The sequence below is a fragment of the Chlamydomonas reinhardtii genome, chromosome 12 (assembly GCF_000002595.2).
Source record: "Chlamydomonas reinhardtii strain CC-503 cw92 mt+ chromosome 12, whole genome shotgun sequence".
NCBI classification, from domain to species: domain Eukaryota; kingdom Viridiplantae; phylum Chlorophyta; class Chlorophyceae; order Chlamydomonadales; family Chlamydomonadaceae; genus Chlamydomonas; species Chlamydomonas reinhardtii.
Window position 1 is genome coordinate 7,757,569 of NC_057015.1, and position 13,325 is coordinate 7,770,893.

The 13,325-nt window shown below is 67.3% G+C and overlaps 2 protein-coding genes across 2 annotated transcripts; one reads left to right on the top strand and one right to left on the bottom strand.

Annotated features, from left to right (window-relative positions):
* Positions 1 to 9,766, bottom strand: CHLRE_12g553750v5 (uncharacterized protein). Its single transcript, XM_001693976.2, has 12 exons — positions 9,178 to 9,766; positions 8,319 to 8,477; positions 7,241 to 7,396; positions 6,861 to 7,022; positions 6,551 to 6,644; positions 5,716 to 5,810; positions 5,320 to 5,438; positions 4,818 to 4,980; positions 4,271 to 4,360; positions 2,639 to 4,078; positions 1,450 to 2,376; positions 1 to 1,151 (listed from the first exon to the last, which is right to left on the bottom strand). The coding sequence occupies exons 1-12, from the start codon at positions 9,535 to 9,537 to the stop codon at positions 300 to 302; spliced, it is 4,617 nt and encodes a 1,538-aa protein (XP_001694028.2). The 5' UTR covers positions 9,538 to 9,766; the 3' UTR covers positions 1 to 299.
* A 138-nt stretch (positions 9,767 to 9,904) lies between these two features.
* Positions 9,905 to 13,321, top strand: CHLRE_12g553700v5 (uncharacterized protein). The gene is made up of 6 exons (XM_043069050.1): positions 9,905 to 10,071; positions 10,421 to 10,457; positions 10,893 to 11,050; positions 11,362 to 11,515; positions 11,881 to 12,056; positions 12,372 to 13,321. Exons 1-6 carry the CDS (start codon positions 10,019 to 10,021, stop codon positions 12,439 to 12,441), a joined length of 648 nt encoding a protein of 215 aa, XP_042918942.1. The 5' UTR covers positions 9,905 to 10,018; the 3' UTR covers positions 12,442 to 13,321.
* Positions 13,322 to 13,325: the final 4 nt, after the last annotated feature.

The following is a 13,325-nucleotide window of genomic DNA, read 5'->3' on the forward strand; positions in this document are numbered from 1 at the left end:
ACATTCCATAGCAAAGTGTACACAGTTGGTGGCAGGCGTGGTCAGGACAGCTGCCAGCCGAACAGGTCATCCAACCAACCATCATAAACACACAACACGTCCTGCCTCTTGCACGAGCCCGGTCGCACAGCACGCTTTCCTGCCCCTTGCCATGTTCCATCACGAGCACAGCACGCCCTCACTCTTCGCGTCCAGGCGTTGCCGCCCGCACTGCTGCACACGCGCAGCACGTACGCGTCACAGCAGTCAGCTACGGAACCAATACAGACGCGCAGCTTTGACTGACGCGCCCGCACAGCTCAGGCCTGCCCACGACCCCCACTGCCACCTGCTGGCCGGCTGCCGCCTTGGTAACCACCGCCGCCACTGCCTCTCCCGCCGGGTGGCCCGCCGCGCCCGCCGCCCCTCGCGCCTGCACCCGTACCGCCGCCACCTCGCCCGCCACCGCCGCCGCTCGGCCGGGGGTTGCTGCCGCCCGTGTAACCGCCGCCGCCGCCACCATCGCCGTAATCGTCTTCGTACTCCTCATCGTAACCGCCGTACGGCCCGGCTGCGTAGAAGTCGCCGTACTCGGCGCCCTCAAAGCCGTACCACATCTCCGGGCCGCCCTCCCACGGGCCCTCCCAGGCGTAGCCCCAGCCATAGGCCTCCTCTGGGAAGCCCGCCGGGAACATGCCGAACGGCTGCATGCCCTGCCCGTGCCCTGGCGGCCCGCCTCTCCCGCCCCTCCCGCCCCTCCCGCCGCCACCCCCGCGCCCGCGGCTGCCTCTCCCCTCGCCGCCACTACCGCGGCCCCTGCCGCCACCGCCGCCGCCGCCACGCCCGTAGCCGCCGCCAACGCCGCCTCCGTCCCGCGGCCCTGGCCGGTCGTAATCCCGATCCCAGTCGCCCTGCGGCCCGCGGTGGTAGTCCCGGTCTCGGTCCCAGTCACGGCCGCCGCCGCCGCCGCGGCCTCCCCGCGGCCCTGCGCCATCACCATCATGCCAGTCGCCGCCGCGAGGGCCGCCGCCGCCGCCGCCGCCGCCGCGAGGCCCAGCGCCGCGCCATTCTTCGCCGCCACTGCCCCCACCGTGGCGGCGGCCGCTGTGGCCCGGCCCCGCCACCTCGCCGTCGTCGACCTCGCCGTCCGACAGCTCGCCCGACTCCGAGTCCTGCACGGGAGTGACGGGAAGTATTAGTTATAGGTTCAGTGCCTGCGAGCGTCGATTGACACAGGCATTGACGTAGTTCCACCTGCAACATATTGCAAGCGCTGCGAGCAGGGCGACCCGTGGCCACGGATCTGCCAGCCATGATGCAAGATTGCGGTATTCCAAGAGAGGACAACCCGAGCGTGCAAGCACGCAGGGGCCATCGAGTGCTGCCTGGACGAACTGACGTAAGCACATGCACGCCCTGACCCTCAGGGGCCTCCGGCGTAACAAAAAAGACTGTCCGGCGATGACTCACCTTCCCGCGCGGTGGTGGCGGCCGCCGCAGCCGCGGTCCCTCTTCATCCCCGTACGCGCCGCCGCCATAAGGCGGCGGCCCTCCCCGGTACTCCGGCCCCGGCCCTGGCCCGGGCGGCCCACCCCGAACCCTCGCCGGCGGGCTGCGGCTCCGGCTGCTGAAACGGCCTCCTGGCGGCGGCCCCCCGCGTGGCGGCGGGCTGCGACTCCCGTACGGCCCACCGCCGCCGCCACCGCCAACAAGACCGCCGCCGCCGCCGCCGCCGCCGCCCCGCGGCCCTGGCGGCCCGCCCGGACCGCGGCCCATAGGCGACGGGCTGCGGCTGAAGCGCCGCCCGCGATCCGGCGACGGGCCGTTGCCGTACGGTTGCCCTGGCGGGCCCTGGCGGGCGCCTGGCGGGCGCCCGCCGCGTTGCGGCGGTGGCCCCCGATCCGGCGATGGGCTGCGGCTGCCGTAGTAACGCCCGCCTTGCGGCGGCGGCCCGCCACGCGGCGGCGGGCTCCGACTGCCGGGGCTGCCAAAGCGGCCGCCCTGAGGCGGCGGGCCCCCGCGCGGCGGCGGGCTGCGGCTGCTGTAGCGCCCTCCCTGCGGCGGGCCGCCGCCCCTCCCCCGCATCCCCAATGGCGGCGGCGGCGGCCCGCCGCCGCCACCAGCACCCGGCCCCGGCCGCGGCGGCGGGCTGCGGGAGGCGAAGCGACCGCGCAGGATGTCGGGCGAGGGGCTGCGTGTGGGCCGCCGCCCGCCGGGCCCTGGTCCCCCGGGGCCGTTGGAAACCGGCGCCCGCCCCGCCGAGTACGGCGGCGGCCGGCCGCCGCCGGGGCCGCCAGGGCCGCCATCCGCAGGCGCAGACCCGGGCCCAGGCCCGGCCCCGGCGCCGGCGTCGCCGTCTTGTCCCCCGACACCCGCTTTCGCCCGCTCCTGCTCAGCCTGCGCGAGCAAGCAAGTTGCACCCATGTAGGTAAGGCGCCGTACGTGCTCCGGACGCAAGCCGCGCAGTCCATGTGCCTTGCCGCGCCGCCACACCACGCCTGCCCCACCGAGGCAGCCCTGCTGAGCAACATGGCCACTGTGGCAAACCTCCAACCCAGGCCATAGCAGGCCTCGCCAGCTCGCCACCCGCGCCTGCTCGCCAGCTTTTGTCGAGCCACGCGCACACGCATACACACACGCACACGCAATGCACACGCACCTTCATGCGCTCGGCCGCCTCCTTGATTCGCCGCGCGCGCTCCTCCTCCTCAGCCGCCCGCTTCCGCGCCCGCTCCATCTCCTCCGGCTCCAAAGATACCACCTGCACCACCGCCGGCGCCGGCTTGCCGCGCCCGCCGCGGCCTCTCCGCCCGCCGGCGCCGCCGCCACCGCCACCGGCGCCGTCGTCCGCACCGTGCTGCGCCGCCGCCCCCATCGTGCCGCCGCCGCCCGTCGCGCCGCCGCCCACGGCGCCGCCGCTCATATCCACCCCGCCCGGCATCGCGCCGTACATCGCGGCCCAAGCCGCCGCCGCCGCCGCCGGATCGGCGCCGTACGCCGCCGCCATGTCGTAACCGCCGTACGCCGCAGCGCCGTACGCGCCGTACATCTCGGCGTACAGCGCCGCGTTGTACGACTCGATGGTCTCGCCCGGCAGCATGGGCCGCGTGGCGGTGTTGGGCTCCTCCCCCGGCGGCCCCGGCTCCACCTCCACCGGCGGCGACAGCCACACCGGCGCCGGCGTGAGCGGCAGCGTGGGCGCGCGCGAGTGCGGCCCGTGCGGCCGCGGCTGGCTTGGCCCGGCGGCGCCTGGCCCTGTCCCAGTCGCGGAACCGAAAGCCCCGGCCGCGCCTGAGCCGGCGCCGGCCTCGGCACTGGTGCCCGGCGGCGCGTCCTCTGAGCCCGGCGCCGGCGGCTCCCCAGCCGCCGCCGCCGCCGCTGCTGCTGACGGCCCTACGCCGCCCTGCCACTGCGGGTGCCCCGACTGGTGCTGCTCCGGCGCGCCCTGCTGCTGCGCCTGCTCCGCCAGCTCCGCCTCCCGCTCCCGGTCCCGCTCCCGCAGGTAGTAGTGCATCCCCGGCGGCAGCACCTCCGCCGCCGCGGCCGCTGCCGCCGCCACCCACTCCGCCGGCCGCTCCCGCGGCGCCGGCGGCGGCAGCCCTCCCGCCGCTGCCTCGGCCGCCGCCGCGGCGTCCGCCTCCGCCTCCGCCTCCGCCGCCTCCGCCCACTGCGCCGCCACCTGCTGCTGCCACTCCGCCTGCGCCACCATGTACCTGTGCATGGCGCCGCACTCGGCCAGGTGCGGCGGCGGCCGTACCGCGCCCGCGTGCAGCGGCACGTGCGACGCCACCGCCCCCGACCCCGCCACCGCGCCCGCCACCGCCGCCGCCGCCAGCTCCAGCCCCGGCGGCGGCTCGTCCGTGAACAGCCACTGCGGCGGCGGCCGGTAGGCCGGGATGGGGTCCTCCGGCTGCTGCTGCTCGCGGCCCTGCAGCGGCGGCGGCGGCAGGCCGAAGCCGCCCTCGCCGTAGCCGCCGCCACCGGCGCCGGGCGGCGGCGGGAAGCCGGGCTTGATGTTGCTGTTGTTGGGGTTTCCCTTGGGCCGCACCACGAGGCGCTTGTTGGCCAGCACGTAGCCGTTCAGCTGCATGACGGCGGCCTGCGCGCGGGAGGAGAGGCGGGGCGTGCGGAGGTGATGGTGGTGGGCTCCAGGCATGACCACGGCGGCAAGGGAGCATGAAGTACGCTGATTACATGTACCGTACATGGTTTCTGTGGTCACGAGCTTTGAAGCACGCGCCCGATAGACGCCTCGCCCCGCCCCGCCGCGCCCCTCCCCGCCCCCACCCACCTGCGCGCCCTCCTCGGTTGCGAAGCGCACGAACCCGAACCCCCTGCTGGTGCCCGTGTGGCGGTCCATGATGATGTTGCAGTCCACCACCTGGCAGCGGCAGTAGCAGTGGCAGCAGCAGTGGCAGCAGCAGTAGCAGTAGCAGTCGCAGTGGCAGTAGCAGTAGCAGTAGCAGCAAGAGGCAGTAGCAGTAAGAGGCAGTAGCAGTAAGAGGCAGTAGCAGTGAAGGCAGTAGCAGCATCAGCAGCAGAGGCAGGAGGGAACATGCCAACGGCAGGTGCCGGCCTTCGGCTATGGGCGCCCCGTGCAAACCACACATGCCTGCCGCCGTGCTCGCCCAGGTGAGCGCCCTCCCGCCTGTGTGCCTCGCCGCACACGCTGTGCACGCACGCCTCTTCCACCCCCCGTTCACCACCCGCTCCCATACCCGCTGCATACCCCACCTGGGTGCGGCATCCCCCTCCCACCCCATTTCCTCCCCGTCCACCCCCTGCCGCACACACACACACACACACACACACACACACACACACATATACACACACACCTCGCCGCAGGTGCCAAACAGCTGCCGCAGCTCCGCCTCCGCCATGAAGTGCGGGATGAAGCCCACGTACACGGTGCGCGGGTCGTCGGCGTCGCGGTCGGCGGCGCGGCCCAGGCCCGGCCGCCCGCGCCCGCCGGGGCCGCCCAGCAAGCCCTCCAGCTCACTGCGGTGCGGGGTGGAGTGGGTGGTAGCCATTCACGACGAGTTAAGAAGTGTAGGTGTAGCTAATTAGCTAAGAAGTGAAGGCGTAGGAGCAGTAGTACAGCAGGCGCGTTGTTATCGATCGGGGGAGGGATAGCGGGGAGGTAGCCGGCCAGGTGAGTGACACATGCAGGTGATGGGGATGGGGTGGGCGTGTCTAGACGTACACGCACATGCACCACTTGCAACCAGGCACCCAATGGCTGCGGCACACACAGCTCTGCCTCCCACGCCCCTCCCTCCCCCTCTCCCTCTCCCTCTCCCTCTCCCCCTCCTCTCCTCCTCCCGATCTCCCCCTCACCGCGGCACGTGCGGCACGTCTCCACCCAGGTCCCGCAGGAAGGACTTGTACTCGTCCTCCATGGCCCCCGCGCCCTCGCCGTGCACCGCGATCACGTCACGCCGGTACTGCTCCTCCACCTGTGACGACGCAAACAAACACACACAGGGGCTTCGTTTCCTTGTTGTTGTTTGGTCCTCTGCTCCACCACCTGGTCCACACACAAGGCCACCGCCCAGGCCGCCCCTCCCGAGACCCCGGCGTCTGCACTGCGCACCGCGCGCGCCGCACACACCTTCCGCCCCTATCTCCCCCCTCACCTGCCCACTTCCACCCCGTTCTTCACCCTCCCAACCTCCTTCCCTCCCCGTCCCGCCTTCCCCCTCCCCCTCCCCATCCCCTCCCGGCCGCCCCCACCTTTTCCTTGAGGTGTTCCGGCAGCTTGAACAGCTCACCCAGCCCCTCCTCCGCCTGCCGCTGCAGCTCCATCAACTCGTAGTCGCGCAGCGTGCCTGTGTGCACGGCCGGGGGGGGGGTTACATTCATGATTAGTTAAGGAAGTGGTAGACGGTAGACCATCTTGCGGAACATGAAGCGTTACCGACGATGTCGACCAGCTCCTGGCTCCAGCTCGAGCTCCAGCTCCAGCTCCAGCGCGTAGACCCTCCGAAGTAGTGTTCCCGTTTGATATAAAGCTGCTGCATAGCCTGACACGACCTAAGTTCGCGGCGGCACGGCGACACTACTACGCGCGACTAGTCGCGATCTACGGACGCTCGCTGCCCTAATAGCTTTCCTACATACCCCGGCGTGTACTCACCTGCGGCGTGGCATTGGAACCCACGCCGCGTGACGTCCAGACATCCATGCATAGCAAGAAACGGGAGGGCGAGGTGAGAGGCAAAAGGCAAAAGCAAAGGGCCGGGGGGGGGGGGGTACATTACATGCATTGTTAAGGAAGTGGTAGACGGGGTTTGCAAGGATGTTTGGACAAGCGGTGCATGATGCGGGGGGGGGGGGGCGCACGGCCGGAGGTGTGCACATGGTTTGGAGGGGGATGATAAGAAGCAGATAGACCCGCCGTGCACATGGTTCATCCAATCACCTCGCTCCCCCCCTCCCCCGCTTGGGGTTTCTGAAAGTATCCCCCACATACACACACATACACAGAAGCCCTGCATGCCCCTGCGGCCTCTTCACTCTCAACCCCTGCCACCCGCACGAAGCCCGTCGCGGCCCCTCCAGCCCCCACCGTTCAGCGCCGCCAGCTCGCGCAGCTGCAGGCGCTTGTGCTCATTGAGCGTGTCGTCGTTGGGCTGAAGCAGCTTCTCGATCAGCGCAGCAGCCTACGTGCATGGGCAACGGCAAGCGCGCGTGTCGGCTTCAAGACACGCATCTCCAAACACGTACCTCGGCGCCTACCCCCTGACTGCTTCTCCCAACCCCTTCGCAGCCCATCGCCATGCCTTACGCAGCCCCTCCCCTTCCTTAGTTCAGTTTGGGCTGGCATCTACAACCCCTCCCTCCCCTCCCCTCCCCTCCCCTTCCCACCCCCTTCCCACCCTGTCCACGTCGTCGTCGGTGTCGCCGCTGATGAGCACGTGCAGCTCCTCGTCCTCGCCCGGCTCCGGCCGCCCGCTGAGGTCGCGCCGCGTGCGGCCCTCCTTCACGCTGCCCTTGCCGCGGATGGCGATTTTGGTGTTGGTCTCCTTCTCCATGCGCTTCTGCGGGGGCGGAGGGCGGAGGGCGGGTTGGGTGCAGGTGCGTGTGCGCGTGCGTGTGCGCGTGCATGTGTGGAATGCCCGCCGTGAATGTCGCAAGAGGCGTTGGCGGGGGCGGGAGTGTCCCCGTCACCCCATCAAGTCCGTCAACGAGTCCACCAGTCCGCCACACCGCACCGCACCACGCACCACACACCGCACCACACCGCACCGCACCGCACCTGCGTGTTGCCGCGCGGGCCGATGATTAGGCCAATGAAGTTGTAGCTGGGGTGGTCGCGCTGCGGAATGAACAGCTTGCGCGTCTTCTTGGGCGGCCGGAAGTCGGCGGGCGGCTTGTAGTTGGGGTTCTTCTTCAATAGCTCCATGATGATTTCCTGTTTAATTTTTAAGAGGTGGTGAGAGGTTGATGCGGAGATGGGTGGGAAGTAGCGTTTACGTGCCGGGGCTTATGCATCATAGCAGTAGCAGCCACGGCCGCTGCTCAAGCCCCAGGTCTCAGCCCAACGCCCGTAGAACGTAGCCGCGCGCCTCCTCTTGGCAGCCCGCAGCCACCGTAACGGCCACCCGCGTTCGCTGTCCCCTCCCGCACATGCCAGTCCCGCACACATACACGCATAACCCGTGGTGCCGCCTCCATGCCCACCATCCCCAATGCGCACCACACCCACCCAACACCCCCCCGCCGCCATTGACAGCCCCCACTCCTCCGCACCCCGTTTCGGCTGGGCATTGACCACCCCTCCGCCCTCCTCCCCACCACCCCTCCGCCCTCCTCCCCACCACCCTCCGCCCTCCTCCCCACCACCCTCCGCCCTCTTCCCCACCACCCTCCGCCCGCCTCCCCACCACCCTCCGCCCTCCTCCCCGCCGCCCTCCGCCCTCCTCCCCACCACCCTCCGCCCTCCTCCCCACCACCCTCCGCCCTCCTCCCCACCACCCTCCGCCCTCCTCCCCACCACCCTCCGCCCTCCTCCCCACCACCCTCCGCCCTCCTCCCCACCACCCTCCGCCCTCCTCCCCACCACCCTCCGCCCTCCTCCCCACCACCCTCCGCCCTCCTCCCCACCACCCTCCTGCCCTCCGCCCTCCTCCCCACCACCCTCCTGCCCTCCGCCCTCCGCCCTCCTCCCCACCACCCTCCTGCCCTCCGCCCTCCTCCCCACCACCCTCCTGCCCTCCGCCCTCCGCCCTCCTCCCCACCACCCTCCTGCCCTCCGCCCTCCTCCCCACCACCCTCCTGCCCTCCGCCCTCCGCCCTCCTCCCGCCTCCCCTCCGCCCTCCTCCCGCCGCCTCACCGTCCGCCGCTCCGTGAGCTTGTCCTTGAGCCGCTGCTCCCGCGTGTTGATCCGCATGCCCGACTCGCCGTAGATGGGCTCGGGGCTGGGCGAGCGCTGCTCCGGTGGCGTGTCGTCCATCAGTTTGCCGGCCTGCAGCAGGCTGATGCGCTGGCTGATCTGCAGGCGTAGGAGCGCGGGTGAAAGGGCGGGAGGGGTTGAAAAGAAGGTGCAGAGAAGTGTGCAGCGAAGTAGACAGCAGGCGCAGGGGCGCGCGTGGGGGTGGTGGGGGGGGAGGGGTTAGTAAGGTGAGGATGGGTGTGTGGGGAGTGGTGCCGGGTCCGAGGGTGGCGGGGCGCCGTGTGAGCGTGTGTGCGCGTGTGAAGGGGCTGCATGGCTGTGCGCGCGGCGCATAGCCAACGTCAGCAGCCAGCGCCCGCCGCCGCTGCCCGTCACGCCTAGCCTGCATTGCAACCACAGGTGCACTTGCTCTCTAGATACCCTGGCTTTTTGCGAAGTCCATCGAATTGCTGCCTGTGCAGTCAGCGCAGACGCACGCAGGACACGCGGCAGGCTCCCTGACGGCCACCCCCGCACGCCCCGGCCCAGAGCCCTGCTGGCCACGGACCTAGCGCAGGGTTGACTCGCGCTCGCTCACAAGTCCCTGGGGCAGCCCCGCAACCCTTCGCCCTGCTTGAGCAGAACCGTGTCATTGGAGTTCGGGACCCGAAATCTGGGGCCCCCGTGGTGCCTAGGCAAGCAACGCCGACTTGATGCACATAATGCAACGAGCTACATGTAATTTGCACTTAAGGCAGCCCGATAGCTAGGAAACCGCGATTAACACAACCCGCATGCCCGTGTCGCGCCAGCAACGCACGTTGTTGAGTTGCATCTGCAGCTCCAGTGTTTCCGGGTTGATGTCGACCAGGTGTGCCAGCGAGGGCGGCAGGGTAATTGCAGCAGACAGGCCGGGCAAGGTCACCGACTTCGTCTCCTCCGGCTCCCAGCGACTGCGTCGTTTGCGAGGGGCGTCCCCCGTCGGCGGCCCCACGGAGCCCTCTCGTTCAGCATCCTGCTGTGGCTGATCGGGCCCGGGCGTGCCTTCCAGCTGGCGGGCAGTCTCCTCGAGGACCTTTCTGCCCGCTTCAGTCTCCTCGCCCCATCGGGACCGCTTGCGTCTCTCCCGACGGGCCGCAGCCGACTCCTCGGCTGCTGGTTTCTCCTCTGCGGCCGTCATTCGCTGCTGGTTCAACGAGAGCTCCGCATGCTGACGATCGATCCGCGCCTAAAACTTGCCCGAAACTAACAGCTCGTTCATAAAACTACGTTTCAAGCAGAATTTGTTGTTGCAAGCTCTACTGCAAAAGAAAATGTTGTGTTTGCAGCTGAAGCTCTGTATCAACGGCGCGTCAAAAACTCCCTAACTCTACTGAGATAGAGATTGGTTAGACACACGCATGAATTAAACCACTTTGGCAAAACGCGTGGACAGTTTGGAGACTGGGAGTGCCGGGGCGGGCGACATTGGCTGCATGGGCAATTTCAGGCGTTCCCGGGCCTTCTATCCCTCAATCCCCGCATTTCTGCGCATACTGTAATCTGCGCTTTCCGACTTTGTTTACATACGTATATATTCCGTGAAAGCAGGTATAGCTTGCATGCTTCGTGCTGCGCACCGAGCCAACCTCCAGTTACGAGGCCGTCGGCCACTTACCGTGATGACCATGGCAAAGAAGTCCATCAACGTGGAAGTTGTCAGTGACACAGTATGGTGAGAGTGGGAGCACGGGGTGGGGCCTGGTAAACTGAGGGATGCGCATTGTCATCCTTCGGGCGTTGTTGCATCATGAGCATCCAGGGCCTATCATGCGTGCTAGCCCCCTGAAACTATGCATACCATATATCCGATGCGGGCTACTGAGGCGGAGGGACGACGGTCGGGATGACGTTGGCAGGTGGCAACGTAACCCGGCGGACGGGTGACGGTTCGTACGGGTTGCCTGCGGCAGCAGCTCTACGCGCCTGCGCCAGCGACCTACTCAGCTGCTTTGCTCGCTAGCCACCCCGTCCTTGTGCCTTACTTACCGTGCTGTGTGCTTGCTCGCGCGCTTGCCCTGTAGCCCCTGGTGCTTCGTTGGCAAGCGGCGGCTGGAGCAGGTGGGTCCGGAACGCCGCGTGCTGCCGCCAACGTCTCCAGCCCCGCCCCACCACCCCTCCATCTGCCTGACTGCCTCCACCCGCGACAAGCCACCAGCTGGCCGCCACTCGTGCACGCATGCCCGCTAACCCAGCCTCCACAAGAATGCTGCTTCGGTACTCGCGTCATGGCGGATCCTCGCGTCCGCTGCACACACTGCCGTATTGGCACGCGTCCTTTTCCACACTCCTGCGGCGCTCTATAATCACCCTCCCTCCTTGTTCTCACCAACACCTAAGCACTCCCACATTGCAAATCCCCCTACGCGGAGTGATGGAATTACTCCATTCTCCATTTCTCCATGAACGGCTACCGCCACCACGCACCCCACCCCATGCCCCCTTCCCTCACCACCACCACCACCACCACCACCACCACCACCACCACCTGAACAGGCCATGTCCAAGTTCGCTGACCGGGCCGACTTCACTGTCACCTGGCGGCCCTACCAGCTGGCCCCCGAGGCGCCAAAGGAGGGCCTGAGCAAGCTGCAGTACTACAACGACAAGTTCGGGCCGGCGCGGGTGGCGCAGATGATGCCCATGATGACCAAGTGGGTGGCTGGGTGTGTGGAGCAGGTCTGGGGCGTGCGGGGAGGTGGCGGGGCGGACTGGAAGCTGTGTGCGCAGCGGGGATGCGCGTGTGTGGTGTGGCACAGGGTGTGTCAGCATGGTGTTTCAGCCCGCTCTCCTCCGACCTCCGCACCTTCTGCTTCCGTCCCCCAACCTCCCTTTCTACCGCCTCCTCTTCCCACCCGCCCCTCCCCTCCATTCCCTTTTCCTTCCCGCCCCCCCCCCCGATGCAACTGTACCTGCCTACGACTTCACTTCTTAATTAATCATGAATGTAACCCCCCCCCGGCAGGGTGTACGCCGACCTGGGACTGGCCTACAGCACGGGCGGCCTGACCGGCAACACACTTGACAGCCACCGCCTGATCGCCTGGGCGGAGGACAAGTACGGCGCGCAGCTGCAGAACAAGCTGGTGGAGGAGTTCTTCCTGGACTACTTCACACGGGTATGTGTGCGTGCGTGTGTTTGTGTGTGTGTGTGTGTGTTAAAGAGCACAAGGAAAACGTTGCGTTTGTGTGTGTGAGTGTGAGTGTGAGTGTGTGTGAGAGAAAGGTGTGGGAGGCTTGCGAGGGTGGCGGGGGGGGGGGGTCGGGGAAGTTGGGAAGGGTGATGGAAAGGTTGGGGAGATTGGGAAGGTTTGGGAGGTATGGGATGGAGGCTGGCGTGGATGCCACTCAACTCATGCCAGCCAAGCTGAGGAAGCCAGCCTCGCGCCCAGCCCCCACACCCTACCCCCGTAGTCCAGTATCCTGCCCTCACGCGTCGCCTCCCCCGCCCGCGCGTGTGTTTGTGCCCTCCGCCCCGCCACAGGAGCAGTACATTGGCGACCGCCAGGTGCTGCTAGCGGCTGTGTCGAGGGCTGGACTGGACGCGGCGGCGGCGGCGGCGGTGCTGGACGACCCGGCGGCCTACACCGAGCAGGTCAAGCAGCAGATTGCGCGGGCACGTGGCGTGGGCGGCGTGCCGTTCTTCACCGTTGAGGGCCGGTGAGTGGTGGTTGGGCTGGGTAGGGTTGGAGTCATGGAGGGTGTTTGGCTGGGTTGGGTTGGATTGGGTTGGTGCGGTGGGTACACTGGGGTTGGCAGGGGGCAGGACCCTGGGCTTGCCTGCGGTGGGGGTGGCACCGTCTGTACACAAGCAAAATGCTGGTGTCAGGTGAGGTGGTTGACCGGAGAGACTACCGGTACAGTGATGCGAGCACCCAAACTCCAAAGACAGGGACGCGCCCGTGGCTTGGTCTGCTTGCCCATACCTATGACAACAAACGCGTCCCCCACTTAACCCGGTTGCATGTGCCACAGGTACAAAATGTCGGGCGCGCAGCCGCCTGAGATGTTTGAGGAGCTGTTCGAGCAGATCTGCAGCAAGTAAGTGCTGAGCTGCATGCGTGCCACTCTGGTAGTTTGAAATGTTGCCGTTGTTGTGCCATTCACGGTCCAACGGGACCCAGGGTATGGTTTGTACCTTTCCTGGGTGCTTAAGTGCGATAGAGCCAATCGAGCCCACTTCGGGGACAGGTTTGATTTGTGGTATGAGAGCTACCCCTCCAAGCTCAGCGCGTGCTTAAGTGCTGTGCAGCGCAAGTGCTTACTGTGACCACGGTTGTGACTGGTGTGAGAGGTTTGCGTAGAGAGCGTGGGTGAGAGACACGTGTGCATGCCTGCATGTGTAAGCAAGGCCCTTTGTTGCTGCCGGGGGGGTCCTTACATGCATACGCATTCACGCTGCAAGCAAGCATAGTAAAGAGCTTACGGTATGTGGTTTGACTATTGACGCTCTTGGGAATGGCGTTTCAACCCGCTGTGTAGGGGAGTAAAAGTCTTATGATTCTGCAATTCTGCACCCGCGCAGTCGGTTGTGGTGTGATACGCATGCGGGAATGGTGTAGGGCGTGTCCAACGGTACGGGATTTTGGGATTCTGCGACGGATGTGGTTTTAACTGTTACTGCTTGCAGCGGTGTAGCAGCATGCGGACCGATGTAGCGGGCGGCTTGTGTGACGCCGGTGCCCAAGGAGATAAAGAGGCAGCACTGGAGGTCGTGGCGTCCTCCGGGACTAGCCCAGCGGAGTGTATGGTTAAAACGGTTAGTGAACCAGGGGGGGTAGGAAACAAAGTGCCAGACCCCATGCTTCGATATCCCCCGGGACCCCCCTTGAGGGGACGACCGACCCCGCGACGGACAAAACCTTGTTGTTCGGGGGTTAAAACCCCTCCATTTTATATCAAAGTGGTGTCAATCGACTTCTCTTGACG

What these genes read in the sequence shown, in the direction of transcription:
- CHLRE_12g553750v5 (XM_001693976.2), bottom strand. Translation starts at nt 9,537, where the DNA reads ATGACGGCCGCAGAGGAGAAACCAGCAGCCGAGGAGTCGGCTGCGGCC. An exon ending in GACGTGCCGCACGTGCCGCG is followed by an intron (nt 4,981 to 5,319) that starts GTGAGGGGGAGA and finishes CCCGCACCGCAG; the next exon opens with TGAGCTGGAGGGCTTGCTGG. An exon ending in CGCCACCACCGCGCGGGAAG is followed by an intron (nt 1,152 to 1,449) that starts GTGAGTCATCGC and finishes ACTCCCGTGCAG; the next exon opens with GACTCGGAGTCGGGCGAGCT.
- CHLRE_12g553700v5 (XM_043069050.1), top strand. Translation starts at nt 10,019, where the DNA reads ATGACCATGGCAAAGAAGTCCATCAACGTGGAAGTTGTCAGTGACACA. An exon ending in GCAAGCGGCGGCTGGAGCAG is followed by an intron (nt 10,458 to 10,892) that starts GTGGGTCCGGAA and finishes CCACCTGAACAG; the next exon opens with GCCATGTCCAAGTTCGCTGA. An exon ending in ATGATGCCCATGATGACCAA is followed by an intron (nt 11,051 to 11,361) that starts GTGGGTGGCTGG and finishes CCCCCCCGGCAG; the next exon opens with GGTGTACGCCGACCTGGGAC.